At 47.8% G+C, this 22,446-nt stretch overlaps 1 protein-coding gene across 3 annotated transcripts in view; it reads left to right on the top strand.

The window, feature by feature from the left end:
- NECTIN1 (nectin cell adhesion molecule 1) overlaps positions 1-21,777 on the top strand; it is a 94,500-nt gene extending 72,723 nt beyond the window's left edge. Inside the window, exons 6-10 of one of the 3 annotated variants that reach the window (XM_071798903.1) lie at positions 3,689-3,836; positions 5,717-5,804; positions 6,303-6,413; positions 13,343-13,387; positions 18,022-21,777. In XM_071798903.1, coding sequence (XP_071655004.1) covers positions 3,689-3,836; positions 5,717-5,804; positions 6,303-6,413; positions 13,343-13,387; positions 18,022-18,240 — 611 coding nt within the window. In that variant the 3' untranslated portion in view covers positions 18,241-21,777. Of the gene's footprint in view, positions 1-3,688; positions 3,837-5,716; positions 5,805-6,302; positions 6,414-11,431; positions 11,588-13,342; positions 13,388-18,021 lie in introns of those variants that run through there. The other 2 variants (XM_065855806.2, XM_071798904.1) reach the window with 2 other exon arrangements.
- The last annotated feature ends 669 nt before the right edge of the window (positions 21,778-22,446 follow it).

Here is a 22,446-nt window from a genome sequence, read left to right as displayed (position 1 = left end):
GTTATTATTTACTATTGTGCTCTGCAGCTGCACTATTTCACACTGCGGGCACAGCAAATGCAGACAGCTCCGTCCATTTGTGTCTGTGCTTTGAAATGCTACCGCGGCTGTTTGCACAGACAAGGCAGTAAATCTGAGCCATGGCTCCGTCCATACAGAGTCATCAGTGCTATACCTGTTCCTATGTGTCAGTCGTGCACTGTGATTGTGCCTAAAGCTTCTCTGCAGGGTGGGCATTTGTCACTTATTGGGAGACGTGAACAACCGACAGCACAGGGCTGCTGGGTGTGATTTAACTGAGCATTGGGACTGGTGAATTAGAGTATCAGGACCTCACAACATGTTTTAATTGATCTAGCTGGTAGAAAGATCTGTTACCAATTACTTTTGGAAACTCAGACACACACAATCAGTTGACTGGGAAAGATGCTTTACAGATAGGTAACCGCTTTTCTACCTTTCCTGAGTCTGTTTCCATCTCTAGAAGAGCCATGGGAGAACAAAGTACAGAATGAAATTGCTCTGAAAGAGGCTGGGGTTGGAGTGTCCTTCTTTTCTCCTTAATTGTAATACTGTGAATTAATTCAGTTTCCAGCAGGAAGAAGCGGTTCCCAGCAGCCCTTCAACATCCAGATAAGGCTGAGCTGTTTGCACAGTCCCTTTGGGTTCTCTGGTACCTGCCTCACTGCCAACTGCTTCACACAAACTTTGTGGAGAGTCTTAAATTATTCGAGCGTGAAATACAGCGAGGGGTTTTGCATTCTTAATTGGCAAAGCCTTTTCCCACCCCAGTCTGGAGGGCCCTGAGCTGTCCTGCCAATTTATTCTGATCCTGATTCGCAAGCCTTGCCAACATCTTCCCAGGGCTGCACAAAAGCCCTGTCAATGTAACCAAAGCTTCATCTGCCAGTTCTTATTGTCTTCCGAGGCTTTCTCGGTGCTCTCCTGTTTGAGTTACAACGTCCCTTCTTGCAGCCGCCCTTCCAGAAAAGCCCTGTTGGCACCTCTGACTTTACCTGTTAAAGAGGCAATGTACATAGAGGAGGAAGTAGCAGAAAGGGAGGTCTCTCTCTACCTCTTCCCATTTTCTTTTCCTCTTCTCTGCCCTTTCTTGCTCTCTCAGGACCTTCATCTTTCATTTATCTTGTCTCCTGGTGTTTCCTATTACTGCCAGCAATTATCCCTGTTGCCTTTCGCAGCTTCCCAGCTGGACTCCTGCAAAGATGTGACCAACGCTTTAGCTGGAGGGTTCAGGCTGTCCCTGCACGTGTAGGGGCAGAGCTTGTTGTCACAGGATTCTGTCATTGTTGGGTACCTGCCATTCCATGGAAGCACTGCATTGCCACACAGACCCCTCTCAGGCAGCTGGGATGGTAACTAACACTGAGATGTTCATATCATACTCTTGAGAGCTTGGCAAGAAGGAAGTTCTCTGATAGACACCCCAAAACATCTGCATTTCTGCTTGCGCTCCTCTGTTCTTTCCCTCTCCTCGCCTCCTTCCTGTCTTTATCCGTTGCCCTATATTTCCCTCTCTGCTGCAAACTGATGGCTGCATTTTCCCCTCTTCAGTTTTTCCTGGCCCCTTTCTGCTATTACACAGCCCTGTTTAAGCTCCTGGAGATTCATTTTACCTTTATTTATCTATTTCCCTTCCCCTCTTACTCCTTCTGCTCCCTCCACCCCCCACATATACACACCTACTGATTTACAATGGTAGCAGGAGGCTGATGTGTCCGCTCAATATCTGCCATCCAGAGAGCCATTAGGGGCAAATTCATCATGCAAATGCCCCCAACAAAGCGACTGGAAGATTCTTTACACTCCCTGTCCCTGCCACAATCTCAAATGCTGTTCTGAGGTTTGCATAGCTTGAGTTGTCTCAAGGCAGAAATATTATTTACAAGATAATGTCGCATATGGAGAAGGGAAGAGAAAGAAAAGTGAGCCACATCCAAGGATAGTGGGGAACAAAGCGCTGTGTTCTGATGGCTACAGCATCCTGCCACTGGAAGACACACAGCTCCAAGCTCTTAGTTAAGAAACAGGGGGAGGTGGCGTGTGGGACACTGATTGACGCTCTGGGGTTCCCTTGAGAGGCAAAAGAAGAGCAGATTTGCATGCAAGTCTTCAGAAAAGGGGATCTGTGTCAAGGCAATTCCCAGGGCAAAGTCTTCATCGGTAGCGGTGTCTCGGCGTGGTGCTGGGAGTTCAAGTGTTTGTACTGATACAGCAAACACACCAGCTATCCGCTGTACAATTTGTCGGTATTGACCAGAGAGGGGGTTTCCCTGGGAAATGTTTATGCACCTTGGTTCACTCCTGGATGACAGGAGCAGATCTGGAAGGTGAAGAAGGCTGAGGTCTGGGAACAGGCTGTTGGCAGCAGTTCAGCACAGTCAGTTCTGCGGTTGCAGCTGGTGCACAGGATTCCAGGGAGCCCAGTGCTGAACCCATGGATGTGAGGTGGGAGAAAGTGGCCAATTTTCACCATGAAAAGTCCTCTATAAGTTGTCCCATGTGGTTTAGGAAGGTGTGAAGACATTTTATAACCGTGCACACATATAAGGTGAGAATACTATCGAGGCCTTGGGGATGGGTGGTTTGGTGGGGATACTGGCTACTGCTATGATGTCCAAAGCCATAACTGTTGCAGAATAAGGACCATATGGGCCAGTTTCTTGTCTCTAAGGGCATTCGGTAGCCAATGCATTAATAAAAGTGAAAAAAACAGGTGTGAAAGACAAGTTCTACAAAGCACCTTGTTCCCTCATCCCTGTCTTGCTCCCCTCCCCTGAACTTCTTTTCCTTCTCCTCCTCCCTCCATTCCAATTATCTCTTTCTTTCATCAGTGCCGGAGCTGTAAGTACAAAGTACCAATTAGCTGGTTTTCAAGTTTAATTAGGTTGGAAGTTAGAGCAAATTAAATCCTTTTATCGTACGTTTCAAAGTGTTTTCCCATCAGGCCCATGGGATGGGTTTCTTTTGAATGAGGTCCACTTTAGTCACCGAGGAGCTGGCCCAAGTCGCAGAGCTCTCCAGCCACGGGACAAACAGGAGATGAAATACAGGATATATCTCCCCCTCATCCCTAAATCCTACACGCAGGACACCTTTTTTTGCAAGGTTTTGGGGTTCACATACCTCTGTTCCACCTCAATAAACTGAGTATTGGTCCTTAGCTTTTCTAAGGTCTACATTAACAGTAAATCTCTCCATTACAACAGCACCAGGAATTCGGTGAAGACACTGACAAAGCCCTGCAGAAGGCTTTCGATGTAGTTAAATAATATGAATGGCAAGTCTACACGAATGCCTCAGCACCACATGGAGTGGCTGCTTGGAAGCACCTTTATTCCCCAAACCCTTCTTTCTTTGAGGACAGAACAAAGGCAGAAAAACAGATCCAGGAATAACCACCTGATTTAAGGCGAAAGTGAAGAACAGTGTAAGGAAGCGGTTAGCTCTTGGAGACACAGTGGACTGCAATTGTAGCCACAGATAGCTGTTCTGCTTAAGCTCTGACTATACATTTCAGTATGACCTGTCTCCCCCATGAAGCTGCCTGCACACGGTGACCTGAGACAGTTTCGGGGTGCATTCAGAGTCCCTGGTTCTACCAGTCTTTGCTCCTTATGGTTGTACTGATGCTCTAACCCTCTCTCCTGTGCTTCCCTGTGTGTTACAGATAAGCCGCTACCTCAGGGTGCCCCGGGAGGCATTATCGGGATCGTGGGAGGAGTCATTGCAGCGGTTCTCATCATCAGTGTGGCTGTCACCGTAATTATTGTCTACAGGCGGCAACAGAAGAACCACTCCGAAACGGACAATGACCTGTAAGTAGCCCCGTGCTCCCGAAAGTGCGGCACGCTGATGGTACAGGTGCTATCGGATGGGAAAGCATCACTGGCCTTTCTGCTACATGCACACAAGAAAAGCCTGACAGAGAACTGTTTTTTCCTGCCATTTCATCCCGTCTGCCATCCTCTGCCTCTCTTCCCTTCCTTTGGGCCCCTTTCCATCCTGCCCTCTCCTATTTTTGAACTCTTATCAAAAGCCTTAAGTGTAAACTGAAGCACAGTGATGTTCACCCAGATGCATATCCTTGAACACAGTGCAGCCGCTCAGCGATGCTCTCACCGGCTTCAGGCTCCTGAATTAGACTGGATACCATTCTGTCACCAGAGAAGGGTCTCTAGTAGACCCTCAGCATCTCTGAATGTATCCCAAAGAGTCCAGGAAGGATTCGCATCCGCTCGGCATTCCAGTTTTGTACATACGGTGCCAGCCTGAAGAGCTGAGCTCTGGAAATATGAGAGTAGGGAGGCTCAGGGACTCCTCCTTGACGCGTGCTTGCTTTGGGCAGCACAGATCCCAATGTGGAGAGCCTGGTGGTGTGGAGTTCAGCCTACATGAGCAGAGCCCTCTTCAGAAGTGTTTATCCTGGGCTCTTCCTGAAAAGCTCTATCTTGTCACTACCTATTCACAATGGCACCCCCTCCCTTCCTTCCCACCTCATAGGGGAGGCACCGAAAGCCCAAAGGCCAGGAGTTGCTTTTATCTTCCACACCCCATCCCCCCATTGTTGTTGCATCTTGGCCACATTTCGTGCTCCATTTAATCCCATTTGAGAGAGGGCATTGGAGGATAGTGGGAGAGGGAGAGCAAGAGGAGAGACAAAAATGCACACCAACAAAAAAATAGCACCACAAGGTGAAATTGCATCAACAGCATCAGCCCTATGATAGAGATGCGTTCAGACAATCCACTTCCACAATCACCCTCCATGAAGCCACAGGGAAGAGCCACTTTAGCTGAGAATAGAAACACAGTTGTGCCCTGGTCTGCAGAGTTTCTGCTTCTATTGTGGAGTCTGCTCCAAAGCTTCTGAAAGTAAACAGCATTTCTTTTCTTTCGAGCCTTAAAGTCAATGTTTTGTAGTGCTTGGGGACCTATTTTACTCTCCCCCTCACCTCTGCACTCTGGCTGCGTGCTGGAGTCCATTGGGTTGCCAAGGAAAGTCTCACATCTCTATCAGAAGATCTGGTGAAGTTTGGACAGAGATAATGGAGGGAGAGCCAGCTAATTAGCTGACCAGAGTTTTAATAATTTTGTAAAGGGATTAGGCACATCTCTGCATATGAACAGAATGTGTAGAGACAGTCTCTAGGCTGGGATTATAATGGTTGCAAATCCTTATGCTCTGGGGCAAAAACTGATCTGCTGACTCGGGGTCAGGGATAAATGTCCCTGAGTGGCTTAGCTTGTCTATGAGGGAAAGTCAAAGTCCTGCTGCAGCAGGGGCTACTGTTCCAGATAAGCTCCTGACCTGGGGGTGACATTAACTTGTTGATGTCGTTTGTCCGTCTCAACCAGTGACCGCTGCCAGACACTTTCTGGTGCCACCTCCCGTTTGGAGCTATTCCAAAACACTGCCAGGAGACAGGTATCCCGGCTACGCTCTCAGGATCTGCAATTCGGCATGGGGATTTGCATAGAATTATGAACAGAATGCTAGGAGGGAGTTTATTTCTATTAACAATTCTAATTGGGGTGAGAAAGAGGGCACGGGGTGGTTACTGACAATAATCTATATTATATTGACAGTTTGGTGACAAACATAATGACATCTTTAGAGCACGCAGGATCTGGCACATCAAAACGAGCACACCCCTTTCTCCTGCTCTCTAACCAGCAGCCACTTCTTTATCCACAGGATTGATTTGCCCCCATCCCACAAACCAGCCCCTCCACCGAAGAGGAAGCAGGAGACAAAAAGCCACTTGACTGCAGAAGACATCCAGGTACACCTCCCCAGCCCAGCTGCAATTCCTGCCTTTGGCAAGGAAAACTGATCCCAAGCAGCGTCTGCAGAGCCTAGATCTTGGAAAACTGGGTTTGCAAGAGCAAAGCAGCCCATAGCCTCAGTCTGAGGGACAGAAAGCAAGGGTTGTCTGCCCCAAATTCCCAAACGTTGGCACTAATTGAAACCTCTAACATGGATCCTGCTGACTGCCTTTTGTGGGGATTGAATTCTAAAGGGCATGGTGTCGAGATGGGCTCTTCGGTGTGAGGACTTTTGAGCACCTCCACCATTTTGAATGTTGTGAATTGTAAGGAGAGGTATGAGAATGAGAGATAACAGGAGGCAGACCATGTGGCAGGAGCAAGGGCGAAGGTAAGATGCACTGCCCTTCATGGTGATATCTTGTGGCGGTGTCACCTGAGGCAGATGTTACCCCAAGCTGTGACAGAAGGACAGTGCTTGCTCTCCTCACCCTCTTCTCTCTCCTCTGTTACAGGTCGTTCACTTAGACAACATGAAACACGAGGAAGAAATCCAGAAACTCCCTTTGCAGACTCCATACTATGACATGGCAGCCACTGAGCCGTCTCCCTACACCGACAAACTGGTAAGGAGTTCAGGGTGTTAACAGTGCTGGCCTCATCCTCACCACCTTTCACACAGGTTCCTTTGAAATAAAAGACCCTACCCATCCACAGGGGTGAACAAGCAGCCTTCCCAGTCCAGCAGCATCCCTCCCGGAGCAAGGCAACCTCCACGCTCTGCTCTCAGCCCCCCTCACACACACCACTGACTCTAATTCAGCACTTGCCTCTTTCACCCTCAGTTTCCATAGGTCCTAGAGGTGTGCCTTTATGGGTCACTCCTCAGCAAAGCACCCTGCTTGCTCCAGATCTTCATCAGAGGACTCTAACAACCTGTAGTAGTCTTATCTTTACCTTAGTATGACAGTGAAGCAGACAAGCCAGCCATCCCACCCTGGTCACTCTTCACTGCCTGCAACTGAGCCCTTGTTAGAGCTTGCAGCTGAACAAAGCAGCTCTCGAAGAGCGGTGTACACTGCAGCGAGAGCTTCACAAAGCAATTATCTGCAGGGCAGAGTGAGCCAGTGTTTGGCTCTCAATTGACAACAAGTTCTCTAAACCCCCTTTTTTGTGTGGATTTGTTCAGCCTCAGAGAGGGAGATGCTAATGTGAGGCAGGAGCAGCAGTATGAAGGGTCAGGGAGAGATGTGAGCAGCCATGTAGGAAAGGCTGGTTTGCAAGGGCTGAGGCTGAAGGAGGAAATGTTAGGTTCCTCCCCTGATGAGAAAGCATAAAACCTTCCTCCACCCAGGCCTTGGACAATATCCTTTCCCTCCCTCACCCCATGGCATGGGGCTGCTCCCCCCATTCTCCATGGGAGATGCAGCGTCCCCATGCTGTGTCCCCATGCTGTATCCCCATGTAAATGCTGCAGGTCTCTCTCGAAGTCTTCCTCGATGAGGGGTGGTTCAGAGCACTACACACCAAGCCTCGCGCTTCTAGACCTCAGCAACGTCGACCCATTTGTTTGAGAAAGCTGTATAAATACCAACCAACATTAGAACAATGTTTTATGGACATAACTAATTATAACGCTCCTTCCAGTTCATCCTGGTATTACCCACTAACACTTATTCCTGCACAGATAATAGGAGGACGTGGCCCAGCAGAAGTCTGCAGTGAGACAGATGCTGAGGGCATTGGAAATAAAACAGACACAGTCCTGTGCTGAGCTGTGTTGATGTGATCATCTTTACTTCATCCTAGCTGAATGTGGCCAATGTCCCTAGAGAAAAACTTCCCTTTGTAGCCCTCCTTCAGTCCTGGGGCTTGTCTCCACCTCTTTCTAATCCTTGCTGAGTGGTAGGTGAATGGTAAATGAAACACAGGATGCTAGAGCCCAACGGGCTGCTCTGTGGAGAGCACCAGAGAGCCGAATTTCAGGCAAAGCAGGAGGATGGAGGAGCTCATTTTGGGAAATAACGAGCAGTCAGTTAATTAAGTGGCAGAGTTAGTGATGTGAGATGGAGCCTCATGGGTAGCAGCTCTGTAACCATAGCAACTGAGTTTGCTGCTCTCAATCCTGGTCTGAGAAGATGCATTTCTATGTCCCATGCTTGGCACACTCACTGCTCCTTACCAGTGGTTTTAGCCAGAAGGTGATGGATTGTGGAGCCCTCATTTCATTTGGCCCATGAATAAACTCCCATTGCAATATGGATGCGGTATCAGGATGACTCAACTGCTGCTGCTACAGCTGTGGCCACTCTTGGCACAAGCCTAGCCCAGCTGTGAACTGGACCTGTCCTCTGGTCAGTTTGGCTGGAAGTCCCTGTAAGTGCTGTCTGGCCCCCCCATCACTCACACGGACCATGCTTTGGCTTTTTGGAACGAGATGAGGCTCAATCCTATTTCGTGCTAAATTGTTGTATCCTTTGGGCAGGCAGCAGGCTGTTCAAGTTTGTGACTTGTGAGGGGAAGGAGGGTTCACTTTGCTGCCAAGGAGTGCTGGTTTTGCTGGTTTCTTCCCAGATAACACAGGCAGCATGTGCTGCCACAGCCAGGGCCAGGTGTACATAGCATTGCCCAGCCACGCTTTGCAAATGAGCCAGCCCTTGCCCTCCTCCCTGCAGAACCACTCAGAGGGGAAGGCGCAAAAGGAAGGCAAGATATTGTTGTTCTGCTTGTACTTCATCTGAAGATTTGACTTGGGAGGGTGGTGAAGACAATGAGAGTTGAAGGAAATGGATTCTGCAGGAGAATGGGGCAGGTGCGTTCAGCTTCAAATGAGTTGTGAAAAACCTAGTAATTTGGGATAAGCTAGATTCATCACAAGGCAGCATGAAAGCCACTGCCTGGGGTTGACAATTTCACAGCACTAGAACAGGAGTCAGAAAGTGATTAGAGTTGGCAAAGAGTTACGGAGGGGAAAATGGGAGATGTGCAGGAGAGAAAAGAGGTGGGTGGAGGAGGAACCCACGCAGAGGGTGTGCAGGTATGGGTGGGCAGATGTGTGCAGATCCATGCTGGCAAGGGACCTGGTGAAGGGGACGGGCTGGGGCACACCTGCAGGGACAGGATACCTGCAGAAGGGAGGAAGGGTGGGCCCTGTGTCAGGCTGCAAATGAATATGTATGTTTACCTGTTGCAACCTGTGGGAAGGATAACATGAAGCTGACAGCACCGGAATATTCAAGGGCAGGGTAGGGGACAATTTAGGCTGGAGAAGTGGGCATAATGGTGATGGAGTTGCCTACAGCATTTGCCTCTGAGCTCTTGGGTAAAAGCTTTGGTTTATGTGAGGATATCCGAGCAGGAATGAATGGGATGGAAAAGTGAGTGTGTGTTTCAGATACCACATACAAAGAGGCATGTCTGAGAGTTTCGGTAGCCATCTGTGCCAGTGTGCAGAACAACATGTGTATAGGTAAAAACAGACCCATGCTCATGCTTCACATCGTATAGATGCTGTGTGTTTGCGTGTGAGAGGGAGCACAAAAGAGAGAGGGGGAGGCACAAGCGCAGATAGGAGCACAGGTATGGTGAGTGTACGTGCCAACAATGCCCATTTGCACAGGTAGAAGGGAAAGTTTCATTGCTGCAGACAGCAAAATAATTCCTTTCAGTTTACAGGGCAATTACCAGGGTGCCGATGCTGATGATTTACACAGAACACTTGCATGTGGCAGTGCTAGACCTTGTATACAAGCCACATTATTGATATTGCAATAAATTATGGTCCGAACAAGCAGCAGAGAGCAGAAGCAAGCCCGAGAGCTGCAGAAAGCATGGGAATTTCACAGAGAAAACACCTCCAGTGGGAAGGAAACACCGTTTTGGAGAAGAGTGAGGCAAAGCAGACTGAATAGGAGCGAGGAGGTAAATACTTAAGTCTGCCTACCTCTGGGATGGAGGAAGTACCGAGATAAAGGTTCATGGGGAAAGAGTCCTGCAGGGCTTAGGTTTAGGTTTGAGACTGGAGGTGGCATTACTAATTTTCTGAAACATCCATAGACGCTCAGTCTGGGTCCAACACAAAGCAAAGAGGCCGCGGAGGGATGAGGGACAGTACTTGCCACTGCCATATGGTCACCTTCCCAAGGGCAGGACAGAGGGTGACCTCAGGTCTCCCGGTCCTCCAGCATCCAGGGGAGCCAGACACTGGAGATGCCGCTGTGGCTGTGTTTCCCTCACCCCTGTGGCTGTGGGACCACAGCAGGGAGCCAAACCCTGCCAGGAACAGCACGGCACTCAGAGATAATCACTCGCTGAATAACCCCTTCCAGCAACAGGCACTAAACCAGGTCATTACCAGCCTATAAACTTCTGAAAATGGCTCTGCCACAGCTGGTAAGCGGCTGAGGACACGTCCAAACGAAGAGAGCAGAAACATTTTCAAATTAAACACCTTTTGCATAACTGCCATATGATGCAGCCATTTCGGAAAAGGCACAGAGGAACTGGAAAGCTCTTTCAGTTGGAAGAGATGACTCTGCTTGGCTAGTGCTGGCACAGGAACCAGGCCCAAGAGTGAGTATTAAAGAAAATCCACAGGGCAAGTAGCCAGAGCACCCCTTCCCACCTACTGACACCAGGGCTGCTCCTGGTGACCCATTTTCCCCACAGAGCAGTGAGGTTTCCAGGACATTCTGCCTTCCAGGCTTCTCTAACCATGGTTATTTGCAAAGCATGAGAGATGTCTGTGTAGGAATGATCAGACAAATTGGATAATATTCCATTCATACAGTTCTTGTTGATAAGCCTGCTTAGTAAGGGAATACCCATAAATATGTTCATGCCAATGAAGGATGCTTTTAGCATCTATTAGACATTATTACAATGACAAAATCATGCTGCATAGCTAATCTGCAGTAGCATACTGTGCAGTCAAGCCTCATGTAAAAAATGTAGCATGTAAGAACTCTACAGTCATAAGGCTAGTGCAAAACAGTATGGGCTAAGCAGTGTCATTTCCCTATGGTAATGTGTCTGCTGCAAACCTGCCCTTGGAGCTATGGCTTTGAAGCTGCTCCCTCCAGGTATCTCCTTCCTGACACCCAAACTTCAAGCCTTCCCCATGATTTCCACTCGTGCCCCCAACTCTGCATTTGCCTCCAGTGTGTTCTGATGAACCCCAATTTCCTGGACAGAGCTGGCAGCTCAGGTATCTGATAAGGTTTTAATTCACTGAACCACCCCCGGCTAAGGAAAACGCTGATCCCAGAGGGGTTGATGGGAAGAGCAAGATGGGAGCAGCCCCCATAAAAGGGGCAGAAGGGGCAGTTGCTGGGAGTGCTCACCAATCTGGGCTCAAAGGTGGATTTGGGGAGCAGTGCCATTGGGACCTTTGCTTTGATTTGGGGTTTTACCTGACTGATTGTTCATTACCACCCTACCTCCCTCTTTTAAACTCTTTTTTCTTCTCCCCCCCCACCCTTTTCTTCTTTCTCCCTCCACCATTCACACACTCCTGCGCCCCTCTCATTCACTTGCTCCCCACCTTCTGCACGGTTCCTGTGTTCTCACTCCTCCCACCACCCCACTTCAACCCCAATTCCTCCCTCCTGTGTTCCCCACCACCTTGCTGCTCTCTTCTCTCCAGAACTCTGGCAACAAGGACTCTGATGTCCACTATGCAGAGCTGGACACTTCCGCTCTGGCCTCGTCACCCAGTCCTCGGACCTCCATCCATGCTGGCGGAGACCTAGTCGAGTATGCAACCATCCAGCCCAACTTACGCTAGCGCATGTCACTCTAGGCCCTTTACCCCTCAGATTCTGGCCTCAAGGTACATGATCGCACTCTGCCTTCCTCACTGCACCCCTCTGAAATCAGCGCTTCCCCCTGCATCTCCTTCCCTTTCGGCGGAATGTCCCCATGCATCCAGTCTGTCCTCCTCCCCACTCCATCCATCTCCTGCATGCTGCCTGCTCTCTTCGCTACCCTTATTTCTGGGGGTGCTGTCAGAAATGCCTTTGTCTTGCCTTGCTTTCTTTGCATGCTCTTTGCAGTGTTTCCCTTTGCTTTCTACAGTGAGGCAAAGTGTGTTTTGGGGGGTCAGGGTTGATGAGTTTGTTTCAGAACAGGGGTCAGCCGTGTTTGCAGTCGGTGTGGCTGGAGGCATAGGGGGAAATGAGGTGGGTTTGAAGGGTACAGATCTTAGTGAGGGATTTGGTTTGGGGAATTATTGCTATGTGAAGCAAAGCAGCATTACTAGGATGTGCAGAAGCCGAAGCTAAAAACCTCATGGAGGTGTTAAGAGGGCCTTGCTAAGCTAGTCAGTACAAGAAGGGGAGGGAAAGGAAAGGGAACTGACTGCAAGAAAAAAAGAGTTTGTGTGTGTGGAAGCAACTATAGATAAGATGGAGCATATGTGCATGTGTGAAAGAACAAGGTGGGAGAGTGCGAGAATGTGGGAACACGTAAAGGTTCCTGCATCTGAAAGAGTGAGTGGATAAGAGACAGTCAGGGGAGGACAGTGTATGCAAAAATAAAAGAGCTTGTGTTGCATGAGGCTGGTGCAGACAACATGTTTGAACGCTTGAGAAGAAGGGAGAAAGATTGTTTTCTCTGGTGCTCTCCTCAAAATTAGAGAACACACCTGACTGTTTCCCTGTTCTCATGTTTTTCTGACCACTTTGTTTAAGCGTCACCAAGCTCCTTCAAGCTCAGGTCTTGTGGCAGGCACTGATTAGGACTCGGCTTACATTTAAACCCACAAATTATTGTTCTGGACCATCTCTGGCTACCAGTGCTGTCTCCAGCTCTTTTAGCATTCCCTTACCCTATAATTATGCTCTTCTCAAGCCACCAGGTCCCTATCTGAAAGGGAGGCAACTCTCCCACCGCATGGTGATGCCAAGAGCTGTCGTCCAAGAAAATGCCATTGGAAACCACTCCTTGGTTATGACTCTCCCTCACTCCAGTGTATTCCCCAGGTTGTGCTGACTGCAGCTTCTGCCTTGCTCCTTCCTCTTCCTTTTGCTGACTTTTAAATGGGAGAAAGGAGGTGCATAGAAGAGTGGGGTGACAATGCAGAAAGCAAGGGGAGAGATGAGGTACTTTGCAGTTCACTGCATCCCTCCCAGATCACCCAGGGTAGATCAGAGCAGAGAAGCCGTAGCTTGGAGATCGAGAGGGGCAGTTTGGAGAAGAAGATATTAGAGGGCAAGGGAATTGGATCCTTGGGAATTAGGGAAATAGCTCCATGCAAGAGCATAAGCAAGAGAAAAATGGTGTTTTTAAAAAGGGCTACTGGACAGTTCTGGTGATGTAGTGCCCCCCTGCAGACTGGGAACGTCTGAAGGAGGAGCAGGAACGCCTGTGTGGAAGGGAATGGGTTAGTTCAGTTTGCCTTTAGCCCTGTAGTCCCTGGTTTTCCCATGTTGAAAGCAGCCCTGCAGTTCCCCTGCTGTAGCAAAACCCTTCCTAGCTAAGCATCCTCAGCAGACCTAGCGCGGACCAGAACGGTAACCTCTCTCTCTTGTGGTGTCTCACCCACCCCTGCTCCCAGAATGAGGATCAAGGTCTTCGTAGACGTAACGAGCGAGAGTGGACAGTAAGTTTTGGATCAATTTGGTTTTTCTTTTCTCCGTTGGGGTGTGGTGTCTGTTTGTCACTGTCACCAACGGGCAGCAGCGCTGCCAGCCTCCTGCACACACACACAGAGGGTGAAATGGCCAGGCCAGAGGAAGATGTGGTTGGAAACAGCCACCTGCCCTTGTGCCTTCACCTCCAATGCCCAATGGTTTCTTGGGCTGGACTGGAGGACCACCCCACTGTTATAAACAAGGCAAGCACTCCCTAATCCATCTTGGGAGGTCTCGCCTTGTCCTCCCTGGGGTGGGGGATTTTATTGTCAGCAAAAGGACAGTAATCCTCCAAATCCAAATTTGGAAATCCTCCCAGTTCCTCTGAAGTAAAAATAAAGCCAGTCATATGGTACTTTGAAGGTGTAATCTCACCGCCACAAAATCTCCCTGCTAAGATCAGATTGATTCTTTTCTTTTAAATGTTTTAAAACTTATTTCCTCCCCCTTCACCTTCCCACACTCCTGCTCTCAGTTCAGATTCCCAACGCAGTTTTCGGAATGTCCCTGTAAAACCACTAAGCCTGCACCGGTTACAGATTTGGTGCAGACTGAGCGGGGGATACTGGAAAAGCAGCAAACGTAGCAGCCTTGACTCAGCTCCTGATTGCCACCTTTCCTTCCTATCAGCACAGCTTTATGTGCAAGTTTTCTGCATAAATAAGACTTGCGCATGTCTGTGGGTGCATCCCTCGTCATAGGTCCTTACCCTATATTTTGGCTCCTGCTTGTCCCTGACACGCTGAGGTTTGTTCTTTACTCAGGACAGTGACTATTCCAGGGGCTTCTTCATAGAAAAGGTGTTGAACAGAGAGCTTAACCATGCTGGGAGACACCTTAGTTTGCAGCCATACTTAAAAATTGAAAAACAGCTTGAAAACGCTGAGCAGGGAGTTTGGGAACAGGCAGGACAGTGTGTGAGGCTCCCATGTTCTTATTTTTGGTTCCCATTATATTTTCTATCTTCCCAAGTTCCAGTATAGGTTGGGGCATGACCTATTAGAGAGCAGTGTAGGGGAAAGGGACCTGGGGGTCCTGGTGGACAACAGGATGACCATGAGCCAGCACTGTGCCCTTGTGGCCAGGAAGGCTAATGGCATCCTTGGGTGTATTACAAGGGGGGTGGTCAGTAGGTCAGAGAGGTCCTCCTTCCCCTCTACTCCGCCCTGGTGAGACCCCATCTGGAATATTGTGTCCAGTTCTGGGCCCCTCAGTTCAAGAAGGACAGGGAACTGCTGGAGAGGGTCCAGCGTAGGGCAACAAAGATGATTAAGGGAGTGGAGCATCTCCCTTATGAAGAAAGGCTGAGGGAGCTGGGGCTCTTTAGTTTGGAGAAGAGGAGACTGAGGGGTGACCTTATTAATGTTTATAAATATATAAAGGGTGAGTGCCATGAGGATGGAGTCAGGCTCTTCTCAGTGGCAAACAATGATAGGACAAGGGGCAATGGGATCAAGCTGGAACACAAGAGGTTCCACTTAAATTTGAGAAAGAACTTCTTCTCAGTGAGGGTAACAGAGCACTGGAACAGGCTGCCCAGGGAGGTTGTGGAGTCTCCTTCCCTGGAGACATTCAAACCCGCCTGGACACCTTCCTGTGCGACCTCACCTAGGAGTTCCTGCTCCAGCAGGGGGATTGGACTAGATGATCTTTTGAGGTCCCTTCCAATCCCAAACATACTGTGATACTGTGATACTGTGATAACAGCCCTCTGCTGCTGCCACTCAGCAGAACTGCTGCTTTCTATGCATCGGTCTGTGCTGCATCCCAAAATCAAAACCTACTGATGGAGAGGGTCAGAGTAGCAGCACCCCGAGGTATGAATGGCTTTGAACAGCAGGGATTTGTCCCAAGGGAACTGGCCAACACATCCAATAAGTACATGAACATCCAACAGCATTTACCTTGAGGCTGGCCAAGCAGAGAAGACCAGCCTACCTCTATTTGTGAGCCACGCTGAAAGACTAAAACTAAGTTTAAACATCATGAGGGGTTATTAATAGGTTCTTGAGCAATAGCAGACCCCACAATCCTCTGTAATGTTATCTGCCCAACTGGCACATGTAACAGAGCCTTCAGATTTTTCTGGAGACTATAGCAGAGGAATCCTTAGGACCCTGAAAAGGTTTTCACTCTTAGACCAGTAACAACTCATTATTTAGGAATGATTAACAGTCCAGCATATGGTCAGATTGGAGGGAAAGACATTGCAGCACACCTTGTGTTATCAGACATACTATCTGCAAATAGAAGGAAAGCTGGAGATGGGTGTATAGAGGAGGGAGAAGGGCTGAGAGTAAGTCACGACAAAAACGAAAGCTAATTCAATCAAATAAAGACTGTTTACAGGTAATCTGCCAGGTTGTCTGAAACAGACAGATTGCTGACATCCCCTTTAATCAAGCTCTTGAAAATAAAACTGAGAGGGGAGGATGTAACCCAGATAATGAAGAATTGTATGGAGTCATGCTGGAAACGAAGGCAAGTGGGAAAAGGAAGGTGGGGGAAGGTGGCAGAGTTGTGTGCTGGTTCAATTTAATTAGTTCATTATCCCTAATTTAATTTCAAACTTTGTTAAAGATAAATTAGATTTAGGAAAAGTCACAGTGGGACTGGGGAAGGAAGTCAAAGGGCACCGGCTGCTAAATATGTTAAAAAACACCAGGCTGATTTTATTCTCTTCCTTTTTGCTGCTTGGGAATGAGATCAGGGAACAAAGCCAGAGCAGTGTGGCTCCTGGCTTCACATGCTGAACAAAGGTGAAAGGAGACAGAGAAGTCCCTTATTTTGAGCCCAATGATGCTGGCATTCTCCAGCTGCCCTGATTTGGCCCCACTCCCACCTGTGAAGAGTGAGCACAAAACACTGGCCAGAAAGAAGAGCTTGTTCGTGCTCACCTGGCCAAACAGAAGCGCAGATCTGAGCCTTGAATTCTGCAAAGGCCTAATGCTATTGTGTATATATAGCTCCCACCTGAGAATGTGAGACCTGTGAATCAGGGCTGCCCAAGTGGCTAGGGAGAGATTGTAGAGTTAGTGAAGTTTCCTCATGTCCCCTGACTTGAGTTCCTCCAGTTAAACACCTATAATGCTTCACAGCACCTCTCCACCTTTTCATTTCGCTATTACAAAACCCTCATGAGGTAGCTGTGGCGTTGGCCCACCCGCATTTCAGATACTAACACAGCAGTTCCAAATGGAAGGGGCTTACAATCTATTCTTCTTCGCTATCTGGCCAGGTCAAGACCCTGACATTTAAAAGCTTCAGTGGTGAGGCTTACAGTTTTGCCAAGGAAAGGGGAATGAAAATCAGATTATCCTCAGCACTGCTGGTGTTTTGCTGGTGCCCTCCATCCTCTAGCAGCCTTCGTTGCTCTTAGAGACGCTGGTCCTGGAATTGCCCTCAGCCTGTGCAGCTCTCCAACTCGCTTGTTGCTTCTTCTAGCAGCCTGAACCATCAATAAATTATTGTTAACACTTTGTTTTCCATGTGATTTTTTTAAGCATCCTGGTGAAATATTTATCTAGGAACAGGCAGTAGATGAGCAGATTGTTCTGTTCCTTCAGGCGTTTTCTCCTTAGGGTCAAATCCTCGTCCTTTCCACTAAACTGACTGTTTCTGGTGATTTGAAAGAGAACAAGGAAGGACTCAGGGGCAAGCTACTTGCTTCAACCAGCCCTAGTTCAAATCACAGGCATAAAAGTTGATTGCCAGTGCACTTACTCTCTCTCAGAGAAAAGAGCCGATGAATGTGGGTGGATTTTAAAGACCAAAAGCACTGTCCTCGCTAGATGTCCATCCTGCTTGGGTCATCTTGCAGGGCTTTAAACCAGAGCAAAGGGAGCAAGGAGAAATCCTTCCCATGTGCTGCCACCCTCTGGGGAGCCACGGTCCTGGGCTGTGGGAGGGCTTTGTTAAGTTAAAGCACTTTGGACTCTGAGGGGCTTTGATTTCATTTGGCACTTAAAGAGGAGGAATCGGATTTTGCAAAGCATCCATCAGAATGCACTTCAGCAGAGGAAGATGCACCATAGAGCAGTCTCCATGTTGCAAGTGCTTTATATTCTCTGTAGTTGATTTGACTTACAAAACTGTCCCCAAGGCTTTCAGTGGCACTGCTCGCACAGGTAAAGCTTAGCACACGCACTCCTATCTCCTAGGTAAACGTTAGATACAATAAACCATTCTGTCTCCAAAGTCCCTGGTCAGACACATGTGTCCTCTAAATAAAAGAGCATGAGCCTGGATTAGATTAACAATGCATACAAGCACTGCTTTTTAAGAACTCAGGTGTAGAAGAGTTAGGAAGATTGAAAATAAACTGTCCTTTCTTGGCTGACTGCCTGTTTTATCCAGAGAGGGGCAAACCATGCAAAATCCATACATACTCATCAACAATATGGATATTTCTGGAAATGAGCCAAACATTTTGAAATGTAAGGATTTATCACCTTGGTTTCCATTTTTCTGAAACAGTAAGGAGAGCTGTTTAATTTTCCACCCTACTTGTTATATGTGTGTCTGTCAAGGAACTGAAGAGTTGTATGTTTTACAGCCAACAATCCCAGAGTTTTCACCCGTTCGCTTTTGTCTCTACTTGCAGAACTTTGGAAAGTGTCACTCAGAGATATCGAATGCGAGTGATTACCTGAGCCGCTGTTACTCGCATGAAGATCGATATATGGAGAAGATCCCTCATGTCTATACCCCCCTGTCAGATCTCCCGCAAGATCTTTATCCTCGCCATTCTGACATCTCCTTCTGCTGCCCACCTCCCGGCTCTCGGGCTCCTTACATCTGTCCTAAGGAACAGTACGTTTAAAGCGTCAACACAACAAAATGAAGAAGCTCATGTTTTTCACGACTCTTAACCCCGTTGCTCAACAGCCAAGGCCTTTTAGACCCTCCCTTTGCCAGCGCTTGTTTTATTTATTGACTTTTAAATTATGGTGCAATTGTAATCGACATGATTAGCTTAAGCATCTGCCTGGCTTGCTAATGCTCAAGGGAACACTCTGCCTTTGCCCACATCACATTCAGTACTTGCAAGGGTAACTTTGAAGGGTAACGTTCTTCTCTCATCCTGGCCATGCTGTACCAAGCTGACTATGTGTGTGCATGTGTGTGCGAGTGGCAGCTGCCCCGTGTTGGATAGGATGTGCCCAACCCCATTAAATGTTTGTAGGTTTCCTTCTGTCGATCTCTGCACTTTGCACCAAAGTAGCTGGGTGTGGATTCTTCACAGCTCTTGTTCCAGCTTGTGGGAAGCTTTACAGCACAGCCAATGCTTAAATCTGAAACCGTCGCATATTTTTTCCTCCTTTGGAGAAATTTGTTTCCCCCTTGGCAATGGGAATAGGAAATCCCAGTTGTGAAGAGCTAAACAGCCAAGACTGTTGAAACAAATAAAATGCTTATAATAAAAGATGCTCAAAACCAGCCCAAGAATAGAAGCAAAGGGCTTGGTTTAGGGGGTTTGTTTCGGTTCTTTTTCCCTGCTGCTCCCACACCTGGTCCCTTAGATCAACTCTTTTAAAAACAGACAGCATGGAGACGTATTTTAAAGCCAACACATCTGGAGAAAGCATCCTTTAAATAACCACCTTATAACCTGAAACTCAAAGGGGAAAAATTAGAAAGGAAAACGTTCTCTCTAATTTTCCTTTTCAAAGCCTAACGTGGCCCCCCACGAGTTTCTCCCCCTCTCTTCCTTGCATCTGTTGATTGGAATTTTAAAATTAACTCAGGCGGAATATAAAGAATAGATCGTGATTTCAGGTAATCTTTTTGCTCTAAATGAAGGATAAAAGCCAACAGAGGAATCTGGTCTTTTAACTTTTTAAAAAGCATCTTAGTTTTGGGACCACAAATTTTTTGATATTGGAATGTGTGTGGGTGTGTGAATCCAAACATGTACATTCTCGTGACCACAAAGTGTTCTAGAGACGGGAATTTATCTCCACATCACATTTGTGTTCACTTGTATTAGAGGAAAAATAAATATAGATTTATACTTCAATGTATATAAAAGCCAAGAAGAGGAAGAGGAGGAGAAGGAATCCTGTGTGAGAGCCTGGTTTCAAGGATAACTTTCATGTGTTTCACCCAGGTATGGCATACGAGAGATGATGACCGGGACAGTTCTGAACAAGGGGATATGCCTTGGGCATTTGCTTTCCTTTGTCTTGGGTTGCATATCTGGCATTCTGCAGACATTGCACACTTGACATTACTCTGGAAACCATGAGGATGTTTGAGCAAAGTGCACGTGGGAGGGAGAGGGGGGACCAACCACACCATTATCCTGCTGCCCGGATACCGAACGATGTTTCAGTGCTACTTGTACAAATAACAAGTGAAACTACCATCAAGATGAAAGCCTCCCCATAAGAGGAGGTATGAAGAGCACATTGGATGACACCAGCCCAGCTCCTGCCATGCCACACGGGCTGAGGCATCGTTTTATTTTCACGTATCTGAACCTAAACAGCTATGGTTGTTCTATGCGCTTCCTGTGTTCCCATCACCTGGAGTAGCCTCAACACTCACCCTGCTCACCCATCTTCCTCCACAGAGAAGCACATCTGTGTTCACACTACCTCATGGATTCCCTGCAGGCTAATAAATAGATGTGTATGTAAGAGAGAAGTTTACACTTCAGAAGGTTGGGCAATATAGCATCGCGTGAGGATGACGCCGCGTGCAGGGTGACATAGCTGTGCTTGGCTGGGTGAGGTGTGGGTGAAACAGCACTGATTTCTTGGCCAAGCTGAAAGAGGCGGTACCTCTAACAGGCATAGCGGCTTTCATATGTGCTACTACATGGAGCGCTCTTATTCCTGGGGGATCATTAAACACAGCTTTTCCAACACCATCTTTTGGGTCTTGACTGACGGAACGCTTTGTGGAGTCGTTTGGATTCACATTTCTCTGCCAGCTTCCAGAGAATTCAGCCAGTCATTTCCTGACATCAACGGACTCAGATAACGTGTTTTTCTCTCTGGTTCTCTCCTCAACATACCTTGGGGTACTTTCTGGTTACCACAGAGCTGAAAATTTGGTATTCTCTGAACTGAAGCCATAGCCAACACATTCACCCCAGCAAGAGAACCGTGTTTTGGAGCCTGAGAAATCTGCCTTTGGTCACTGTTCGGAAAGGTGACGAGGTGCTGGGAAACCCAGGGGAATCAACCATCCTGGGATCAACCCAGCACCACTGACCATGGAGGAAAAGTAAGCAGAAGTCCATTATACACTTCCCTATTTGCATGCCTGTAATAGCAGGATGCTGCCCGCCCAGTGGCAATTGGAGAAGATTTGATTAGGAGCCTTCACCTGCTGCGGTTTCAGACAGATCTAAGGATTTGAAGAAGAAGTGGAATACAGTCAGGTCTTCAGATACATGAGGAAACAAGCTGCACAAAGTGCTTGTCTGCCAGAGGAGGCAGAGAAAAGGGTCCAGGTGGCTGGAGGAACGATGCTTTGAAGAGGAAGGGGAAAGCAGAGACACAGGCTGCAGCATTACAGAGAAACCTCAGCTGCCTTGTGCAGCTTTGAATCCGAGCTGCCCACAGAAGCCTTCCACAAAGGGTTTTACTGTGCTTTTCAGCAAAGCAAGAGGATTTCAATCCTCCTGAGAAAGGGAAAAAGCAAGAAAAACCTAAATTCAAAGCAGTAGTTTGACTTACGCCAGCACATATATTAAGCTTAGGAATGTCTTGGTTTTCTTTGCCTCTTAACAACCCCTCTTCTCCTTAAAAACTGGGTTAGTCTCACAAAAACGGCAAATGAGAGTCTCTCCATACCACCAAATTCCTTTGTACCCTATGAAAAAGCGGGAAACCCCTGAAGAAAGAGATACTGATGTTCAAGTCCCTTGTTTCAGATTCGAAAAGCTGCATTTAGAAATGGTTCTGATTCAGGGCTCTTCTTCCCCCCTCTCTTTCCATAGAGTTGCACAGTGTTTGCCTAATTGCCGTGTCCAAACTTTGCTGCAGCTGTTAGTGTGGGCTTAACACTGCCTGCTCCTGCTGCAGCAACGCTGAGGAGAGCTGCAAATTGATTTTAAGAGACCCCTTCTCCAGGAGGAGAGCCATCCAGCAACACTGCTTGGGGTAGATTGCTGACCGAGTTGAACAGGAACCTGGTGGAGTACGATACAGTGTGCTAGCAGGCTATGAGAGGAACTGGTTTTATTTCTGTGTGTTACTGGTTTGAGAAATGAAGCCGTTCTTCCTGTTACTGGAGTGAAATGTCATCGTTTCTGTCCCATATGTCGGTGGCAATGACACAAGAGTTCTCGGAGATGGAAAAGACTGATAATAAGCTTAAATAAAAGTGAATTGAAAAGTTATGGCAACTTCTCTCGTAGCTGTGGAACTTGTGTGAGGTGCTTGATCTTCTCCCTTTTGCCAGTTGTGGCTTCTTCCTGTGTTGTTCACTACGTCCATCACCCCTTGCACATTCACACCCCCAAATGTACACATATGTACATGCACTCCTACCTTTACACTGGGCCCCAGAAGTTACTGGCTGAGTTCTGCCTGCACAGGCATCCTTCACCATCTACAGCACTGGTGGGGACATGGGACATAAAGGAGCAGCATCCAGGGGACCTGCACAACAATTCCTGTTGCCCATTACTGCTATAGTTCTGCTGCCAGAGCAATATAGACATAATTACAATGCCCAAGTTCTCTGTGAGAGATATCTCTTCCGTTCATTAATTTTAACTGTTATCTTTTTGAGAAGTCTCCTCCCAGTTTCCCCGTGCAAGTGGGTGGAATAGTTTCAAAGCCACAAACAGCTGGTCCTGTGGGCCAGCAGCTATATGGGGAAGGTATAGGTGAAGTAATCCCTGAAGCTGTCCCCTCTCTAGCTCACTACTATTTCAAGTGCCCTGATTTACTTCTGCAGGCAAGCAACTCTTCCAGTTCCATATGTAGGTAAGCACTGAACGTTGTTTTAAGACAACAAACGCATTGTGCCTGCCTTTGCTGCAAAATACAGCTCAACAACCCCTGCTGCA

Source organism: Patagioenas fasciata, chromosome 24 (assembly GCF_037038585.1).
Source record: "Patagioenas fasciata isolate bPatFas1 chromosome 24, bPatFas1.hap1, whole genome shotgun sequence".
In the NCBI taxonomy this organism is placed as follows: Eukaryota; Metazoa; Chordata; class Aves; order Columbiformes; family Columbidae; genus Patagioenas; species Patagioenas fasciata.
The sequence above is the reverse complement of the archived record's forward strand: the minus strand, read 5'-3'. Positions and strand labels throughout refer to the sequence as shown.